The 21,820-nt window shown below is 37.8% G+C and overlaps 1 protein-coding gene across 1 annotated transcript in view; it reads right to left on the minus strand.

Annotated features, from left to right (window-relative positions):
- Positions 1-21,820, minus strand: part of MYLK (myosin light chain kinase) — a 177,777-nt gene that overhangs the window by 49,885 nt on the left and 106,072 nt on the right. The window contains exons 15-18 of the mRNA XM_003207685.5: positions 18,073-18,153; positions 16,820-17,715; positions 6,416-6,532; positions 4,825-4,914 (exon numbers count right to left, since the gene is read on the minus strand). Coding sequence (XP_003207733.2) covers positions 4,825-4,914; positions 6,416-6,532; positions 16,820-17,715; positions 18,073-18,153 — 1,184 coding nt within the window. The remainder of the gene's footprint in view (positions 1-4,824; positions 4,915-6,415; positions 6,533-16,819; positions 17,716-18,072; positions 18,154-21,820) is intronic.

Raw genomic sequence — 21,820 nt, forward strand, 5'->3', positions numbered from 1 at the left:
ATTATTTTAGTGGGACAAGTTAGATGTTCTGTGCCTTTGAACCTGAATTAAGTCAGTGGACGTAGCCCCTTCTTTTAGAAAAGAAACTTTGGTCAGTATTTCTATGACATGCCACAGATCTGCAATTAGTCATCAGTGACATAACTGGGAATTGATGGTGTGTGTCACCTCCTCAGTTCAAGGCCATGTTGCAAAAACTATCCTCATTTTTCTCTGCATAAGACAATCAGTAAACATTTCTGTCTTCTTCGCTCAACATACAGCTATGTAGGATAGACCGTATGAAAAACACATGGAAAATACTGTTCTGTGCCAATATTAACTCAGAAAATGTCAGAGTGGCGTGAGCTATAAAGTAACAGAGAATCAAAATGCGTTCTGGGCCAGCAGTACTGGACTGGGCTTCGTGGAGAACAACAAATTAGTGTTTCTCCAATTGCTGTCTTCCTAAGCACAGTTGCTGAATTTTCTTTTCACATAGGAAGGCAACCAAACTTCACAGTTACCACTGCATTGTTGTTTCACGTAGCTTTGTTGTGAGGACTTGTGCCACAGTTATTCACCCTCGGATCCTAATCTGAGAAATGCATTCACCACTTCTTATTATTCAAACTTTCAGATAAATTGTATCTAGGACTTAATAACAGCTTGTGATAATCTTATTTACGTACACTAAAAGAAGAGGATTCAGATTCCCTTAGAAAAAGAGATTGACTTTTCTTTGAAAAAGTTCAGCTAGAGACTTCTCTGGCAGTGAAATTCATACTGCTCCAACACACTAAATAGAGATCTAGATACTTTGTATTCACTGTGTAGAGAACTTCTTGTTTCTTGCAGGAGTACCAAGGACTTTATGATAAAGAAAAGGGCTGAGAAAACTGGTTTGAATAGTCTCATTGAACCCTAAATGCATCTCAGAAGGTTCTAGGGACCAAAGAGGGCAGCAGTAGCACAGTTGCCAGAACACATCTGCTCCACAGCTGAGTCTTATTTCTGCAATTAAGAGAATTTCTCTGACCTGATTAGTTGCTTCCTAAGCAACATAGTTCTTCTCTTAGAAGTAGGCAAGTTTTACACTAAGGAGAAAACAATCTGACATGATAGTAAAATTTTAAAACACCTTATATTCCTCAGTGCCATTTCTCATATTATATTGAAAGAACAGAAATCAATCAAAAATTCATCAAGCTTAAATATTTAATGTGCCATTTTCTTACAATAATGTTTGCAGATTTGGATCCTCTGACAAGATTGTTTATTGAAAAGCAGATAACAGAATAGTGTGGTAATCACTTGGGTCACTGACACACAATTTTTCCATGGTAATTAAAATGCTTAGAACCTACCCCATCCCCAATTCCACATGAATTCGTAATACGACAGAGTCCTGTCCAGCATATTTATATTTATGATGTTCTTTTCCAGAAATGCCATTGTTCAGCCTGAATTAAGTACTGACAGTGCTGAAAAATCAGATCTGGTAGATAACAGAGCAGTCCTTCCCGAGGATTCAATCTGGACAGTGTCACTGATGACATTTTATTAACAACTGTCAGCAGGAGAATGCATTATTACTAAACCAAAAGTGTGCGTTATTGCTTCACCAAAAATGTCTGACATGAAAGCAAACAGATTTTATGCAGTGGCTGATATAAAAGATTTATATCAGCAAGATCCCAAATACTGCTAAATAATGCATCTAGGGCCCCTTCACTTGGAGGTATTACTTCTTTGATGTAACTTTATTTTTAACTGATCAGAAAAATTTACGCTTGTGCAATGAAAATGTGTGCTGGGACCACCCTTCAAGCATGTGCTTTGGGTATGAGAACGGCAGGTTTAACAAGTTTGTTACTCTGGAATCCAGGATTTCCTGTTAGGTTTTCATATCACTGATTATGATAAGTGGCCTTTGCCACCTCTTACTATGTACTGGGAGTAGTGCTATGAATTAGATCTTCAAAAAATAATGGGCATTTCTCTCCAAACATTTTGATTCAATGGCTTAGACTTTCCTAAGGGACAGTTATTTTTTGAAGCATCAAAACCAATTCTTTTCTTGGTAGCAATTGCTGGGATGCAGTTTCTTCCTATTATAGTACAGTCAATGAGGTAGCAACAATTCTCACAGTGAGAAAATGTCTACAAATTAATAAGCCAATAACATTCATTCTCTTTCAGAAAGAGAAGCATATTGACCTTCATTATCAGGAACTAAAAGTTCCATAAGATTTCCTGAAGATTCCTACCAGGGCAAAAATTTTGGAATCTCTTATAAGTTATCCAAAAGGAGGAAATGTTGACATAGATGCTCACCATATGAAATTTGACTTCTACTTTCTTATAGAAAATAGACAATGTGGAATATTTTTCCTGAGAAGGATTTCTTAAGATGACATAGTGTATACGGTTTCTATACCCGTACAGTATATACTGCTGTGACTTCATAGAATTCAGTCTTATAAATCCAGGAAGAATAAATAAAGTAAACCATTTATAGATTTATGAAGTGTACCCTAAATTTAATGGCATGTCATTTCTGAATTCAACCAGAAATGGCATTTCTTGCTCTTTTCCATGCCTGGCACAGGAGATCAGTGCTGTTCATTATTTTATAGATTTTATCATATTCCTTTTCAGTAATATCTTTTAAAACTAAACATTCTCAGTCTATTTAATCTCTGCTATGTAATGTCTTTATTTCTCCAAAATCTATTCAAAGAAACAGGTGGGAGGTTTAGAACTGAAAAAGTTACTCAAAATACAGAATTTATTCAGTGGCATTGCTAGGATATCTTTCCTTGCTATTTCTTCCATGTAATTCCTTCCCCTTGCCACTAGGACTCGTGAATGAGTTGATGTGGCAACAAAGTTAGTAAAAATTTATCTGCTTACTAGGTTGCGATTTCTTTTGGAAAGAACTGGCAAAGATGTACAAATAACTGAATTGTTATGCCTACTCTCTTTCAGATAAGGAACTTCTCAACATCTGAAAGGGATTTCAGTTCATACTGAAAATATGAAGTGTACTGGATCAGTTTTGTATATTTTACTCATTTCAGGCAGTCTTCCAGAGGCTGAGGATGAGCTATTAGAAAATACCCATGGAATCTCTGCAAGCAAATCCTTTTAAAATTAAATATGCATCTTTTTTATTTTTTATTTTTAAGTTTTCTAAAAATTCTTGCGAAGGCCAACATTCTCTCTGGTTACCTTGATGTTTTCAGTGCAACAGGAAAGATGCTTTAAAGGCATTTTGAAAAAAAGGGAATTCTTAAGAACAACAGTCACCGTTATTTCAATCTTCCCATTTATTTCCCATTTATTACTAAATCCAGAATTACAAACTTCTGTTTTACTCCTCCTATCCAATTTTCATCCACAGCAAGACAAGCAGTGATTCTACTAGGATGTGGATTAGGGCATGTATTCCTGTACTTAGATTTAATTCCTACTCACACGTTCTCCCAGGGAAGCTGTAACTGATAACATTGCTGGGAGGATGAGAAGAAACTGTGGGGAGTGGCTGATTGAGATTTTATCAGTTTGTCTATAAATAGCTGACAGGAAGGCGCAAAGAAGACGAAGCCAGGCTCTTATCGGTGGTGCACAGGGGCTGGACAAGAGGCAAGGGGCACAAACTGGAAAACAAGTTCCCTCTGACCATCAGGAAGTACTTCTGTGTTGTGCATATGATGGAGCACTGACACAGGTTGCCCAGAGATGTTGTGAAGTCTCCTCCTTGGAGAGCTTCAAAAGCCCCCAGGCATGGCCCTGGGCACTCTGCTCTGGGTGTCCCTGCTTGAGCAGGAGTTGGACCAAATGGACCCAGAGGTCCCTTCCAACCTCAACCTTTCTGGGATTCTGTGAAATGTATGTGCATACAAAACACTATTCAAAACACTATCCTGTGGAGCTTTGAATGGCTTTAAACTTCCTTTCATGTCTAAGAAAAAAAAAAAAAAAGGTCGTACTTAATTAACAGCATTTCAAGCTCAGGTACAGAGGTGGAGCATGTTTGGAGCATGTTGGTATGACCTTTCACACACTCCTAAATGACATGTAGAAGGGAAAAGTTGTAATGCTCAGCAAGCAACTAAGAAATAGCTTAACCCAGGGCATAGCTATACATAAGACAACAATTCCAGAAGCACAGTTATTACCTGTGATCATCAGCAAATATAAAACTGCACTGAATCCTGACTGCTGCTAAAAAAAGCAGAAAATGCTCCATGCTGGAAAATCACATTATAAACTTTTGTTTTTCTTTTCTTTTGAGAGGAGGACACAGCAGGATTAAATATTTCATTTTCCATTAGAATCCTGTCTTTATGTCTTTTTTAGGAACTCACATTGACATCTGAGATAGACATTTGTATACTATGAGCACTTCATATCAAAAGCAGTAGTAGAAATTTCTTATTAAAAAAAAGATCACGTTACAAGATGATTCAGCAAAGATACCTTACCTACCAATGGTAAGACAATATACTGTCTACACTGGATACAACATGACTTCAGGCAAACCACTTGAGCATTTCTCTGCTCTTTGGTAGGCAGCCAAAAAGAAATCTGTGTCATAAGTTTATTGCATCATTATAAAAAACTGAGAACTGAGTGGGCTAGATCTGAACTCATGGTTTTAGCTCTTACTTCTAATCCCCACAAGACAAAAACACACTTCATAAGCCTTATGTGCAGGGGTTAAAGGAACAGAACAAGCTCCTTATATTATGCCTGCAAACAGAAGGGTATGACTATGGAATCCCAAAGCACTCGTTTGTTTCCAGTAAGAAGAAAGTAATTAAGATCTCTGTCACTTACTGCTTTCTGCTGACAGCACAGGGGGAAGTGTGGTCTTAGGCTTCTTGGTCTTTTTCTCAGCAAGCTTTGCAGCCTTTGTGGATGAGGTATCTACAATCAAAACAAATAATAAAATACAAGTTCTATTTAAAAAACAATAATGAAAGAGCTGTCTGTTTTTATATTTCTGCAGGGTTAGAGGAAATTACTGGCCTTTATTTTTTTCAAGCAAGATTTTCTGCACAAACTTGCTGAAGAATGTCACATTCCTAAATGAAGAGGGAGCAGACAGGGAGAATCTCTGTATGGGAGCAGTTGCACTGAGAGCCTGAGAGAACAACTAAAAAAGAGGCACCATCAAAGCTAGTGGGCCCATTTTGACTCAACATAACAAAGCATAATTTGCATAAAATTGCTTTAGACATGGCAGGGAAATAGGGAAGCCAAGGCATTTTTGAAGCATTATTTCACCCTAAAGAATCTCTTTCATGTCGTTCTTCTATTCCATTATTTATACAAAATCTATAGACTAGCACGCTTTGAAAATCAGCATTTCCCCTGTATGTTCCCATACAATATAGACACATAAGTAGAAGATGCAAATGTTTTTCACGAAGGTTATCCCACACAGTGCATTTCAGGTAACAAATTCTAATGAGCATCACTTGTTAGATTGCTTGATCCCAATGTTTCTCTTCAGAAGAAAGATCCCAATTCAGGATTATGACTGCAGCAATAGCTCTATCATCTTATAGCTTTCAAATATTCACCTTTCAAATTATTTGTACAGGAGATAGCTGTTCAAAATTTTGAATCTCCCACCAAACAATTAAGAGAAGAAGGCTGTGCTAGGTCTGAGTCCAGACACTTAAGATTTTACAGATTTGTCCCATAACTATTTTAATTATTGAAGTCAAATATTCCTCAGACATAATTTGAGCCCATGGGAACAAAATGGATATAATGAAATTAAAGATTATTTCTGGAATCTAAAAATCATCATCTGGGAAGCTGACAGCAGATTGAGTAGAAAGGAGCAATATGAATTGTTGTTTTAGATCACAATTCTAACTTAAAAATAACTGCTATCCTTCCCCTCTGCCAGTCATGGACATGAACTATCCAGTGGCATTCTCCTGCTAGCAAATTATCCATCTTCTAAGACTTGGCATACAAGAGTGCTAATTAATTTATATTTCCTCCCTTTTACTAGAAAAAACAAAGGACTGAAAGTCAATGCAAAGAATTAAGAAGCCATATGTAGTAGATTTGAGATAGAATAGTAGCCAGGCTTCCACTCTGAATTCTTATATGCTTTTAAAGAATGCGTATAGCTCAGAATCAAGTCCAGCTCTACAATCCTTGTGAAATACAGAGAGCAGCAGGAGAATATTGATTATTCCATAAAGCAAACAGAGTCCTTGGGCCTGTATTGTCTCTGCTCGTGCTCCTTTATGGAACACACTCAATTTCTGTACAGACTGAAAAGTTGAGAGAAGAAGTGGGCAGAGATACTTTTTGTGTATGTGGTTCATAAGGGCTGGTACTGGGAAAGTAAGGGAAGGAAGGATGAAATTAAAGAGGATTTTTCTGTATCCAGGAAACTACTTACCTTCCACAAGCACTTTGCAAACACATTCTGCTTTTCCTGCTGCATTCTCTGCTATGCATTTGTATTCTCCCCTATCTTCAGGCATGACCTTCTCAATGATTAGTGAACACAGTGTCCCTAATACAAAGGAAAGAGAAACCAGTAAGAGAGACATCATGATGCAGTCCACAAAATGAACAGAATGCATGAAACGAACCAATCCTTTCCTACAGTTGATATTAACTGATAGAAAAAGATGTGTTGACCTTAATAATTTAACACCAGAGTCAGAACTTTATTAATGCTGAAATAAAATAAAACCACATGGATACACATCACTGTTCCCCAAAATTCTCAAAGCTGTCACTGCAGCCCTGAAGAGGCTAACGGATAACGGTAGAGAAGATTCAGAGCAGAATCTCTGCTAATGTTCTTTGTCTTACAGTAGGGAAAAGGACTCCTCCCTTTTTCATTTCTCAAAAAATGCTAGCAGTGCAAATATCTAAAGAAGAGGATGCCCATAAACTGTCTGTCTGTAATATTTTGATTCAGTCTTATCTCTAGCACTCTCATAAGCATCCATGTTTGAAAGTAGAATGTTAGCTTGCTGGCCAAGTTTAAAAATGGAACTGAGAGTGATTTTGTCACCTGAATCCATCAAAGAATGATCATCTGATTTTGTAAAGATTTGTTAAAAAGTCCAACATAAAATCAGCAATCAAATTTGTCATTGCAACAAATTCATTCCATTTGAAACTAAAAAGCAATGTCTGACTTCAATGGGTATGCAGAAACAGGATGCGACATAAGCTCAGTAGTTACCAAAAGGAGTCTGGTATGACCCAAGGGAAATACATTTCCTCTTAAAAAATAAAACTCTGTGAACCAAAACAGAAGATGTTCCCACTGGTTGGGGACAAGGAAAGAGAACTGTGGTTCACCTAATTCCCTACGTTCACTTGCATTACTTGAAACAACTATGTGCTTTGCTTCCCAAGGAAAACCTCACTTAAAACACTTTTAGCTTCCAAATATTCCTCATTAAGTTGTCTTTCTTTCTCCTTCCTTACTGGAAAGCCTGACCTGTGCCCTAAACACAGCCTGAGACATTGTGCACTTCCGACAATGTTGTTCTCTTGCCCACAATGCCTCCACTCTCCATTTATTTCAGCCACAGTAGTCCCTTCTCTTTTTTCTCCATTTACTTTTCTCAGCTCTCCTAACTGATGGATGGAGTGTAAAGATTATCTTTCTTAGACCTTTTCTAAGAGTCTGGAGACATAGGGAAATTTCCCAGTATTTGTTGTCATTTTCCATCTTTCTTCCTACATTAACTGGAGGCTACCTTCTACTTTCCAGAGTGCCTGATCTCAGGCTCCATATCACCTCTATCACTTGCAATGAGGGAAATGGCATTAGAAAAACATTGGGAGCTTAATGGCTGCTCTTGGAGACTAGATTGCAGCTCTGATGTGGCAATTATGCTTTTGGTACTCAGACTTTTCCTCATTGTAAAGCTGGATAATATAATTCAAAGCAAATCTTTTAAAAAATTTTCAAAGCGTTCTCCATAAATTTGCTTTGCCACACATATGGGTTGGAAAAAAATTGAATGTTTCCCTCCTCCTCATTCTCCACAAAATCAAGAAGCTCTAAATAATGCCAATTTTCCCCCTGAGAAACAATGTGAAAACTCTCAGGAGCACTGACCCCTCACTCACAGGGGCTGTGTTCAGCCAACCACAGCGTGAAGAGAAAAGCCATGTGCCTTCCCTGAGTCAGCTCATCTTCATGAGTTAGGCTGAGCCAAAAATGTCACGAGCTACAGCTCTGTTCCAAATGGAGGAGAGCCATTAGAAAAATATTCTTTCAGGCATCTAGCAAATATAAATTCAGGTGGCTCTTCTGCTTAGAGAAAATCGGAGGGGAAATGAATGATAACTTATAGTCTAAGAATATGCATAAATCTATATGATATGCTTAGAAAAGTTCATATATTATAACCCAAAAATGCTCTTGCCAAAAAACTGTGAAAAAGAGACTGTGAAGCAATGACGTGTGACGGAGATCTCACCTATATGCATTCATATTGTTACACTGCTGTCCATACAGCATGCTGCAGCTATATAAGTTAATGTCTTACAAGAAACAATTCCTGATGCAGAAACACAACAGAAAGTTTCCAGCCTAACAATAAGTCATTCTCCACTATTATAGTAAAATCTAGAATTTTGAGATTTTCTTATGATGATCCTTTACTTGCTATGTGCATTCAGCACTCTGTTAGCTGTGCTTTTAGAACCCAGTATTGGCCAGGCCAGGTAGCAAGGTCTGATCAAAGCTGCATTTGGCTTACTCCACTAAAAAGAGAGTCCTTACGAAATAATTTCAGTCCTGCCCACTGCAAAAGAATATTTATTTGTCTTCAATTTGAACTGTCATTTAGTGAATAGGAGAAACCTGATTTTTCAAGGGCTGCCTTTGTCTCCTGACTTCAACATCCCTACAGCAATAACCTGTATCCTGTTTCCCTTCACATCAGCATACTCCCCAGCAATCACCTGGGAACAGCACATGCAAAGTACATTGGGACTCCTGGGCATGTTTCTACCGCTGGATGTAATGGTTGCATTCTGCTCTCAGTAGAGGGGAGATCATTTGGGTTATTCTTTATTTAGCTACTAGCATTTGTGAAGCTATGAACTACCCAAACAGTGTGAAATTGGCCAAAGATCCAAAGAGGTACCCAGTCTGGGACAGGGGAACAAGGAGAGAGAACAGAACTGGCTGTAGAAATCTTTTCTTAGAAAACTACAATAAAACAAATGAACAAACAATCCAAGCAACCAACCAAAAACGCACCACCACTAACAACAAAAAATAAAAGCAACAAATTGGCAAAACTTGATGAGATCTAATAAGGATAGGAAACTCCCCAGAAGTCCAATGTTCCATGATCTAGAGCAGGATTCCTGAGGCTAGAGGGACAAATGTCTTTCCATTAAATATTTGGTATTTCCTCTGAAAAAACTCCTTATGACTTGAAATGAGCATATTTTCTCACAACTGTAAGAAAACTCAAAGGTTATTCCAGTTGGAATTCTGAATGCTGGCACTTCACAAATTCCAGTCAACTAAAAGAATTTGCAATCAGTTTTGTCCCAGTATCCCTCTACTTTTTATTTTTTTCTTCTAGGAATCAGTTCACAGACAGACTTTAAAACACTATCAAAAACTGTGGGGTTAGAGTTTGGATCTTCCAGTTGACAGAACTGATGAAGCTCTAGATAGACCTTAGCAGCCACAGAAGCTTACAATTTACTGGAGGCTCTGGTTTATATACCTAAAGCCTTCCCCTTGCATTCTGAGCTATTAAAGGATTTTCTGACTTGCTCAGAAATAGTACAAATCAGTTTAAAATATCTCTAGACTTCTACATTCTTTCCATGATACTCTGCAGAAAATGAACTTCAGAGATAAAACAAATATACAAACCAACAAAAAACAGTTCCTGCATCTAATTCCCTGCTCTGGCATCTTCATAGCTTAACTCCTGACTCCTGTCTCTAATACAAACTGAAGTTACTTTGACCTTCTCACATGGGACAAAGAGGACTATAGAGTGTTTAGTAATATTATTAAACACTAGGCAATAATAAATTATGTCTAAGAGTCACAATAAATTTATTGAAGAACTCTTCGGTTCACTGGTGTTAATTTTGTAATGAATTGGATTTTTTAAAATTTTCTAATAAATTAACTTTCTAATAAATCCTGCACTAACTGTGCAGGAAAGTGCAAATATGTGCTGCGGCTCCCAGTCATGCTTAAAAAGGACAAGTGGATTTACCTGGAAAGGACTGACTACAATCAGAATGACAGCAGGCAAAGTAATAAAAAAAACTCACCAGAGTTTCAGAGAAGAAAAAGGGTTAAATATAATTATCGCTAAGTGATAGAGTTCAAACTATGTGAAAAACCTATTTTTGTTATTCATGAGACTGCACACTTAACTGCAAAGTATATCTGTGTAAAGGTAATTAGTCATTACTAAAATATGCGTTATCTCATGTTTCCGCTAGTAATTAGTACTATTTTAATACATTAAAAGCATTCACAGAATCACAGAATTGTAGGGGCTGTAAGGGACCTCTGGAGATCATCTAGTCCAATCCACCCCTGGTAAAGCAGGTTCCCTACAGTAGGTCACACAAGAAAGTGTCCAAGTCAGTTTTGAATATCTCCAGAGAAGGAGACTCCACCACCTCTTGTGCAACCTGTTCCAGTGCTCCAAACAAACTCTCAAAGTAAGGAAGTTTTTCCTCATGTTTGTACATAACTTCCTGTATTCGAATTTGTGCTTATTGTCCCTTGCCCCGTTGCTAAAGACTATTGAAAAGAGCCTGCCCCATCCATTTGATTCCCATTCATTAGACACTTACAAGCATTGAAAAGATACCACTTTTGTCCCAGGTCGCTCAGCCTTTCCCCAAAAGGGAGATGCTCCAGGTCCCTAATCATCTTTGTGACCCTCCACTGGACTCTCTCTAGAAGTTCCCTGTCTCTTTTGAACTGGGGAGCCCAGAACTGTACACAGTACTCCAGATGTGGTCTCACCAAGGCAGAGTAGAGGGGAAAGATCACCTCCCTCAATCTGCTGGACACACTCTTAATGTACACATTAATGCACTACCTGCAGGTGCAGGTAGAGTTAGAGTTGCCAAAATAATGAACCTGGAGAAAGCTGACAATAGGAGATCATCACTTTTTGGTGGACTTCCTCTGTGACCAGACTGTAGGACCAAAGCTATTCAATATTTTAATCTGTGATGTACAGTTATATCTACATTAAATGTTGAAAAGCATTCAGATGTCAAAAGGAAATGGAAAGAGAAAGAGAAAATAGAGCACACCTCACAGACAAGATAATTTTCAATCTGAGTCCTATTTACTCAAAGGAAATGGGGTTTAAGACAGTGAAATGACAAGAAATACAGCTTACGACACTGAAATGATAAGAAACAAGGGATGCTCTATTTTCAGGATATTTAAAGGTTTAACACAGAAGTAACAAATATGAGCTCCACTATGCAGTAGAAAGAGGACCAGTTATCTCCAGCAAATACAGCAGTAGGAAGATGACCTCTATCACTGATGCTGAAATATGGTTTTGCTACCTGTTTCTTTCATAGGGCAATAAACCAACACACAACAATGAAGAGGAGCATTAAGACAATAACAAATCAAAACACAGTACAAACCAACACAAAATCACCAAACAAAACCCCACTAAGTTCCAGACAAAGTGCATTACTGGGAGAAAGTTAATAGGAGCTTAACTCATCAAGTCTCAGAAAAATAAAAGAGAATTGGCAGAAGTGTCTTTATTACAGAATCAAAGCCATTATATCAAGCATAAATGGGCTCTTTAGCCTAACAAAGAAACAAAACCAATATCTGGAACCAGAAAACACATACATTCAAATATGCAAACAGACATTTCTTTGTTTTTAGATCTAAAACCAAAACACTTAGAATAAGTATCCATTGCAGTAAATTGCCAGACATTATAGCCAATTCATCTCTTCTGCTATATTTCATTCTACACTATATGTCTTCCTGAAAGAAGGAAGCTTCAGAAAAAAATCAGAGTACAGAAAGAAATATTGTGGCACGTGACAAACACGGAGCTACGTCAGAACTGATGCTCAGACAATTGCCCTAGACATAAACTTTATGAAGAAGCCTTTTAAGCTGCAGATTCCAACTACTTTCAGCAGTACATAGAAATGTGTTAATTGCACACCAAATTCTTGTTCAACACTAATTAAAACATCCAAAAAGTCATGTTAGAATGACATAGACAAGAGCAACTGATAGGAAGACAAGAGATATATTAAGTCACGGGAAAGTTGTTAAGGCATTACTGCTAACAGGATTACCGACTCTTTATGCTGCCAAGACACTGAGAAATTAAAAATTGCAGGGCCTAACACAAAGCAGTACAAATTGGGCATTCTCTAAGCTACAGTGCTACTGCCACCCATGCCTATATTAAGTAGTTTTTCCTTAATTTATACAGTCATGTGATACAAAGCCAAAAAAGCATAGCAAGATGACTCAGCAAAATGGAAAGTTTGCTAGTTTGCACTTATATTCAATTGTTCATCTCAAGTCTCTAGTCTAGAAAGAATGTCAGCTCCCAAAGCCCTTTCCCTTTTGTGTTCTAAACCAGTTTTTTAACCATGTAAAAAATTTCAATCCAGATTTTCCTATCCAAAAGTCACATGAGGACACTAGCACAGGACACTACTCTGGCAAGTACTATGCAAATCTAAAACAAAATGGATTCTGCTCTAAGGAGTTCACCGTGTGAGGAAGTTTGTTGTTCTGCTCTGTCCTTATAAGTCTAACTCCAACGTAGTGTTTGCTACAGCCTTCTTAAAATCTTTTTTTTTTTTTCAAATAAAAAAACCTCCCCATAGCCTCATACAAAGACATTCTCTCATATTAAAAACAACTACCACTTAACCATACACCATCTAACCTGCCCATATATATGCATGAAGCTCCAAGTTATGAGCATGCTCTTTTGTTTGTTACCATTTATTTTGAGATTTCACAGGCAAAAACACCCACCAACAATAACATTAGTGCTTATCCCAGAAAGTGAATAAGCACTCCAACAAATATTTAAAAGAAGAAAAATATAAAATCATCTTACTTAATTCCTACCATCTTAGACAAGTTGGTGAAAGAAAAATGGTGCAAGAGCTCAACTTCTTCATAAAAGAAGATACTTTAAGCAACAAATCACTCCATGGCAACCAGCCTACAGTTACTACAATACTAATTGGGGAATTATTAGAAGAAATGGGGTAACTAATGAACTGAAAAGTACTGATTTACATTATTCGGAAGGGAAATGAGCAAGTATTTATAACAAAAATGCAAAATGTAAGGACTGAGATTGTCCTTTGATATGTTGTGATTGTAACATTCAGTATTGTGCTGCCTAGATTCTGATTTCTAATTCTAGTGTAAATTTTATCCTGGAATACTGAGTACATTGCAAACTCTAGATTAATTACTATATTACAAAACATATGCTACACAGGATGCTTGAAGATGAGACTTTTTTGGAGCAGAATGCATTTTTTTTTTAACTCACTGAAAACCTTAACAATCAGTGATTATTCTAAGCCCAGTATTTGAATTTTGGGTTCTGATGGCAAAGAAGTGGGCCAACATCCCCCGCTTTTCTTACTCACCAATGGCTAAACTGCCTTGGAGGAGGATTTTAGTGTCAGCCTATTCAAGTCCAGAGATGTGAAAAGGAGTGTTTTTAACAGGTAAATGGCCTTAGTATCAGATAGGAATTAAGTGCCAGGGAAAGTTAGCACATAAATGGTGTAGTTAGCTTGCCTATCCAGTTATCTTGTTACACAGAAGCACATTTTTAAGTCTGTTCTTCTTGGCCAAATATGTCACTTGTTTTATCAAGTGTTTCTGAAACCAAATTTTATGCATTTATATCTACAATATATTTGTTACCAGGAAATAACTAAACTGACTACACAGACTTCATGTGGCGGGGGGGTTGAGATTCATGATCCTTGAGATCTGTTCCAACCCTGGCCATTCTGTGATTTTGTGATTCATCTATGTTACTCCTCTGGAAAATATACATATGCCATTTTCCATATACGAGAGCTAGTAGTGACCATGAAACATCACAGCAGCACAGCACAAAAAAAAAAAAAAAAAAAAAAAGTTGAAATAGCTGAGAACACACACATTCCCACTTTCACGATGGATTTTGGTGTGGAACACAAGAGGACTGAGATCATACAGAAGAAAAAAAATTGCTTTGGATGATTTAAGACCATTAATTTCAGCTAGGTCCATTTGCTCTAAATTTCCTTCTTTCTCCAGAGACTCAACCCTCTTTCAGCTGAGGATGCTGCAGAGGATTATCTGCTGAGCCCATTAAATGCTGCTCCAGGGTTGGCCAAAGGCATTGTTGCTGCAGGATGTAACACCTGCAGGCCTGACCAACCTGCCTTTGGGCAAAAGACAGAATACTGGCACTGGGTTGCTGTGCACTACATCCAGTTTTATTATTGCTCTCTCTGTTTAAAGCTCCTCCAAATACTTCCTGTGACACTAATCCGTATGGAGAGTTTCTCTATCAAGCTATACTTCCTGATACTCATCCTGAAGTTGTTATTTCACAATCCTAATCTGTAGTTCTAATTATTCCCTCTCCTCCCTAGTTCATTCAACTGCTTTCATGCTCCTAATTATAGGAAAAGAGAAAATCAACTTCTATTAAATTGAAACTTACTTTAAGTATCATGCATATCTATTTAATTACATATGGTAGTAGCATAATAATGCAGGTAAGCCATAAGGACAGTTTCTTCGCTGGGAAGTTCCCTGCAAAAAAAACTGTCCTGAAATAATGAGTTCCTCATCCAGTGGTGACCTTCACTCTTCACCTCAGTGGAAAACATGCTGAGGTGGGACATCCTGACAAAGTGCCAGCTCTGTGATGTTATATAAATCAAGAGAGTCACCCAGTCTAGACAACTAGGTGGAACATGCCACATACCCAGACCAAGCAAGCGGATGTTTTCTGGACCTCCCTTCAGGGTATTTTCTAGTCCAACCCCCTGCACAAGCAGAGCCAGCTAGGAGGTTGTCCAGAATCATGTCTAGACAACTTCTGAATACCTCCAAGGAGGGAGAATCTGTAACCTCTCTGGTCGACCATAGTACCATTTCATAAAGCAAATATGAGCTTTGGGATTGCAACAGTCAATTACTCAGCTTCTCTCAGTCAAGAAAACAACTTTCTGCATTACCTCAATACCAAAGGTTTGACACTCCAAGAGGCTCTCCCATGGCTCATGGGATAAATTGATCCTTTATAAACTAGCAACTGGAATCCTTCTGGCAGAGATGCTGTCTTGTGTACTCTGAGAGGAGATGTGATCTTTGAGATACATAATTTCATTTTGAACAGCTCCAAGAAAACTCTTGAAATCTTGCTATTTGTACTTTTTCCCATGTAAGGGTAATGAAAATGTAGTTTCCCACCCTCCTGATCCTGTCAGTAATTTTCGCAAGGCTGGTGTTTCCTCCACTCAATTTCTTCTCATACAGATGAGATTATCCCTATTCCTGTAGGTCCTCTCTTGTGAAAACAGTCATGTGCTTACAAACAGAATTCTCACACTACTTTAGACATGTACAGACACAGTGCACCTGTTATCATTTCCTTCTCCCCATCTTCTTAGTTTATCTCCTTAATATTATACTCAGATGGTATTATTATGTTTTCTTCTATTAAATATAATATTTTTTCTGTCTGTATCCACTTAAAGAACTCCTCATGCTTCAGTGCTTGGTTCACTGAGTGGTAAACCACTGTGCATGTTCATTTGATTCTCATTTAATAGTATTGAAAATACTCTGGATTAAATGAATGATTCACAATTTTGAGTGTAGATCCCCATGTCAAACTATGATTCTTATTTTAAGTGTGAACTTTGTTAATATAATGCACCGGACAATGTTAGTCTCCATATAATTTGCTATGTGTTTTACGAAAAAAATATGAAGTAATGAAAATTTTCTGTACTCTCAGTAATCCTTCCTATTTTTGTCCCAAGGAAAATATATTTTGTCTAGATACAATATTAAATTTCATACGGAAACAATCTAATGAGTTTGGTTATCCAGAATGTGGCATATAAAAAATGGCTCAATTTGACAACAGTAAGTATTCTCTGAGGACTTCTACCAAATTCTCTACTGTCCTGAAATTAATTAAAAGTGCCAATGATGGACAAGTACTTGAGTGTCTATAAAGACAACAAAAGCATATATTTAATGCCCTCTGAAGGGGCATTAAATACATTGGAAATCAACTCTCAAATCTGATGTAGAGTATATAATTCAAAGATGTAGTAACTTCCTTCTAACACAATTTCTCTTCACTTCTTAATGCAATAAAAGCCTAAAATATGAAATATACCAAAGAATTAAATCACGATTTGTGAAACAGCAATAATATTATTTTGTTTCCAGCATTCTAAATCTTTAAAGTTTATCAAAAATAAATGTAATGTACCAGCATCTTAAACAGTGTTAACACTCTAACCAGCATTTAGAAATGCAAGAAGTACAACTTTATAAAAATTACATCTGCAGACTGTTAAAGGAGAATCTGTAAGAAACGTCAAACAATACTGTTCCTTATATACTTCAGTGAAATAACATAAAAGTTGCATCTGGAGTCAGTTACTGGCACAGGACTTAAATAAAGTATTGCGTTACCTTTAACAAGCTAAATATTATTAATCATGAGTCAGATATAACAGAGTGCCACCCAGCTGGCTTGTAATTCAATTAATTTACCTTCTTGGGAGATGACAATGGACTTGGATGATTTGATGACTTTGTTGTCTAGAGTCCAGGTGACAGTTGCAGGGGGATCAGAAGAAATTCGACACTGTAAGACCAATTTTTCACCATCTGCTACTTTAGCATCCTGAAGCTTCTCTGTAAAGGATGGTGCTGTTCCTTTGCTTTGTGGTGGTGTTGGTTTGCTTGCTGCTGGTTTGTTTTCAGCTTTTTTCCCAATTATTCCTCCATCCACCACTGCACACCCATGTTCACATTTCCTGTCATTCTTCTCTTCTTTTTTCACTAGTGGTTTGGGAGCAGGGGCTTCAGAATTGGGGGTGGCATTCTGTGCTTCAGAACCAGCACGGGCATTTGGTGCTGGGGTGCTAGCGCTGCCATTCTCTGCAGGGGGCTTCTTCTTTGCGCCCAGCACAGATCTGAAATCTGTAACGGCTGGTTTAGGAGGTGGCACCTTCTCTGGCAGTGGGGTTTTTGGGGTGCCTTTCTTGGCCAGCACAGAGCGGAAGTCCACCTGCTGAGGAGCATGAACTTTCCTTTCTTCCTCTGACAAGGTCTTGGGTTTGACCTGCCGCTGCAGGTTTGCTCGGAAGTCCATTTGCTCGGCTGGGATTTCTTTCAGATCCTCCTCAGAAAAACTTTTGGTGCTGACTTTCTTGCCTAAAATGTCACGGAAATCAAGCTGTTCAGCTTCCTGCTGCCTCAGGCTCTCCTCTGTATGTTCCCGAGTTTCCACTCGCCTCTTCAGTACACCTCGGACGTCTTCCTGCTCTTCCTCAGCTGCTCTGGTTTCACCGCTGCTCTTTTTGAAGCCACTTGTTCTATCAAATGTTAGTGCACCATGATTTCCACCATCTCTTCGCTCTCCAGAGCTGGCTGATTCCCTCCCACTATGATTGAAAAAGAAAGGAAAGAGACAGCCAGGAAAGGGGCTGGTTTAAAAATGTCAGAGAACAATCTCAGTGCAGGAACAAAATGTGTTTATAGAAGGGGAGGTTGATTAGAGGAGCACACTCCATTAGTTTATTGCATCAATGATGACTTCAGGAGCCATATAAGGGCACAAACAAAAAAGATCTTCTCTACTCTGGCTTGGTAAAATGTGCTTAGCCTGTATGATGAAAACAATTTGTTGGGTCACATTTGGGGATTAGGTTGAACAGCAGCCAGCCTGGGTCTGTAAGGGCAGAGAATTAACGGAGCAAAAAATAGAACCCACCCATGCAAGTCCTGGGAAAAATACTCACTCTCTGAGCATTTCTGCTCTGGAAGCTGAACTCTCTCGCAGCATCAGAGACACCTGGCAGCTGCATTCTCCAACTTGGTTCCTAAAATGTTTAAGCAAAATCACAAAAGCTGAGGTTTCTCCCTCCAAAACTGTACGTTTCCTCAGCTTAGTGACAAAAACAGCTCAAAGCCAGTGTAGCATTGTAGTGGTTGACTGAGTGAATTTGGTCTCATTTTACTCAGAGCCAAGCTATCTCAAATATCTTTTCCCGATCTGTTGCTGTCTACGCTGGGAACAGCATACTCTCTGAAGAAAAATCAAAGCAATTTACAGAATGAAACAGCTGAAGACAAACATGCTAAAGGAAAACAAACACAAAATTGAGGCAGAGGAGGGGGCTATTTTGCAAAGTTGAAAATTTTTCCGACTCAGCCTATTGTTTATTTATTCAAGCCCAAGCTCTTAAGTTTCCTAATGTTAAGATATTAAAAGCAGGGTCTCATTTCCTTCCCTCCCCCACAGCACAACCAATCAGCAAATCCCATCTACATGGATTGCTCCAGCCTGGGCATGTTTATATTAAAAAACATAAAAGTGTCACCATATATGGTGCTGAGTACTTATTCTTCCTTTTGCAGAGGAATACCATGGATGCCTTTTGAAAAGGGCTCCCATTAAAGAATTCATTAAAACACTCCCCCTACCCCCTCTGCACACTTCCTCCCACAGCTTTATATCATTCTTCTAGTCCCAAACAGCTCTTCTCCACTTAACGCAGGAGATGCCAAAAGCAAATTTTAACTCCTCTAGGCACTGCTTCCCTCAAATACTATTAAAAACTTCTGATGTACTCCTTTAAATTGATTGAAGACTGGAGATATCTTTTGTACATGAAAACACTTTTGTGCTTCCCAGTTTAAGCTTGCAAACTCCTGGATTTTTGAAAACAAAAACAATTTTTGTTGCTGAAAGTATTTCCTGGGCATGGACAAAAATTATGTGAACTGGTGAGAGGAAGGAAAGAGGCAGCTTTTTTTCCCCAACTCTGTTCTTTCAAAAAGGTCTTGCTAGATTAGAACACCTTCAAATCAGATTTGCCCTAAAGTTTAAAACACAGACCTAGGAGTATCTTTCTGTTAGTTTCCCATAAATGTATTGTCTGATGTGTTTTTAAATAGCACATGGGAATACATTCCTAGATATGGTTGTGTTTGTGTGACTAAGTTATAATTGAACTCAGTTGCAACTTGCAGTGGAGTCATGTAGTAGGTAACATCATTAACACAAATGCAGCAAAAAGTTGCTTTTGTAATAGCAATTAGTTCAATCACCTTTTCAGATGGATTTCCATTGCTCTCTTTTGTTTTAGAAAATGAAATAGGGATCAGTACAGTGTAAAAATAAAATCTTTAACAGCAAGAAGAAATGGCAGAGGTTGGCTGAAGTTACTGAATACAAATCTTGAGTTTGTGTCTGACTCATCGTGTGATCTCCTCAGGTCGAATCCTGCTTCCAGTGAAACCAAAAGGAGTTTAGTTTCTGATTTTAGGAGAAGGAACAACATATTTTTTTTTCCTGTGAATTCAGTTGCAGAGTCTAAAAAAGTGAAGTTACTAACACTAAACAACTTGGAGATCACAAGATGGAAAAAGAGAAACAAGCTAAGAAAAATTAAGGACCGGGATGATTTAAATGAAAATTCAATCAAGAATATTTCTGGAAGCTTTGTAAATATTTTTTCATTTACTCAGTTTCATAATGTAAGTGAGGCAAGATGTACAGGGAAAGTTAGGAAAATAAGTAGAGTTTTGAAGTATACAAGCACTACTTTAAGTCTTTCAGGTCTCTGCTGTTTTGAGTCTTGGCAACAACATTACTTCTGGAACATGAGGTTCTCTGTGTTGGGATTTTATCAACAAAACCCTAGACAAAGACAAACCTCAGTGGTTCTGTTGTGGAATAATATAAGACATGGATAAAAGCTAAGCTTAGTAGTTATGCTGCAAACATTTGTCTGAAAGTGTTGAATTGTGCAGGATTGTTCTGTATAATGCTCATGCACATGATCGAAGAAAACAAAACAAAACAGAACAAGACAAAGAAAAACAACAACACACACACACACACACACACACAAAAAAAGCCAAAACAAAAACAAAGAGTCCCAGCTGCAAAGCCTGAAGCAATTTTAAAAATAGCTCCCTGTCCTATTGTAGGATCAGTTTTCCCTGGAATGGCTTTTATGTTCAAAATATCTTGAAATATTAGTTTCTTGGCAGAATCTACTCAAATATTTTCAATTAAATGAACCTTAGATGAGACTTATTGTTCATGTATTCCTAGGAATCACTCTGGAAGAAGAGGAAAAAAACGCACTGCTAATTACAGCATGGGGACATGCTGGGAATTCCAACTGGCCTATCAAGTGTGAAATGAGTATCGCAGAGCAAATTACATCTTTAAAGATTGAACTGACAATGATAAATAAGTTGATCACTGGCTATAGCTGGTGCTTCAGTACAGATACCTGTAAAGCTTCAGCATGAATTTTTGCAACTCTTTTGTGAGTTAGTTCAAGAGAAATATACTTTAGAGCCCACTGAAGTTTTCATCCTAATGAAAGCAACTAATCTACTGGATCACAAATTTAGTGGATGTAATACAAAGCAGCTTTATTGGCTTTAATGTGAATCCACTGATTTACTTTCTTGAGGGTGCTTATAGCTGAAACACTAGTTATTTTATTTGCATTTTGCAACACTGAGTGGGAGAATGGAATGGGTAGAAGCTGTGGCTTCCTTTTCTGAAAGTAGACAATGTGTTAAGAGCAGAGAACAAGGTTTGCAAACTCTGTGCTACACAAAGATAGAACTATATTTACTATGGTGTAATGAAAGGTAATTTACAACTGCTTTATATATAACCTGAACTGATGAGTATTTGAGATACTAGTGATTAATAAGATGAATTTTAAACAGTTTCAAAATCTCTAAATAAGGTTAATCGATACTAACCAAACTTTTATGGCAGATGGTGAGAAGAGAAATACTCAGCTTCTAAGAAGACAAACGCTAACGAAGCAGATGATTTTCCTCAGAAACTACAGGAGCTTTTCTGAGGCCTTGTGCTGACTCTACTATTACAAAGATGAAGGCTTTGCTCAATAAACTCAGTCTCAGCCCAGTACTTCCAATTTCTTTGCTTGCTTTTGCACTTAAGACATATATAGAGATTGAAAGAAGTGCATTGGGATAAAAGGATCTTAATGCTGGTATCACTGGAAGGATGCAATGCAGAGAAGAAGAAAAAGATGCCTGTGATTTTCTGAATTAAAAACGGATTTTTCTTTCCATTTCAATTGTGATGGTTTCATGGAGACTCTGACTGATTTCTTGTTCCTAAACTATATGGGTTGGCATTTTGCAGGCATGCTCAAATTTCAACAGAGAAATTACAGCTGTGCATGAAACTATTTTTTGTTGTTATTTTCTTGTTGTTGGTATTTTTTTTTTAATATAGATGTTTATGCAAGACCATTCTTGAAGGCACAAGCAAATATAGGCCCAATGGAACACTATCAGGATAATTAGATGAAAAATGCAAGTATAGAGGAATGAGAGGTCTGTGTAAGTTTAATGCCAGGACCAGCTGAGGTTAGCATGACAGCTCCCTCAGAAGTCAGACTTACTAGTTTGTTATGCACCAAAAGGCAAAGCAAGAACATATCCTAAGTGATACTGAGGGGAGGAAAGAAAGAAAGCCAACCA

Source organism: Meleagris gallopavo, chromosome 7 (assembly GCF_905368555.1).
Source record: "Meleagris gallopavo chromosome 7, MGAL_WU_HG_1.1, whole genome shotgun sequence".
Classification (NCBI taxonomy): Eukaryota; Metazoa; Chordata; class Aves; order Galliformes; family Phasianidae; genus Meleagris; species Meleagris gallopavo.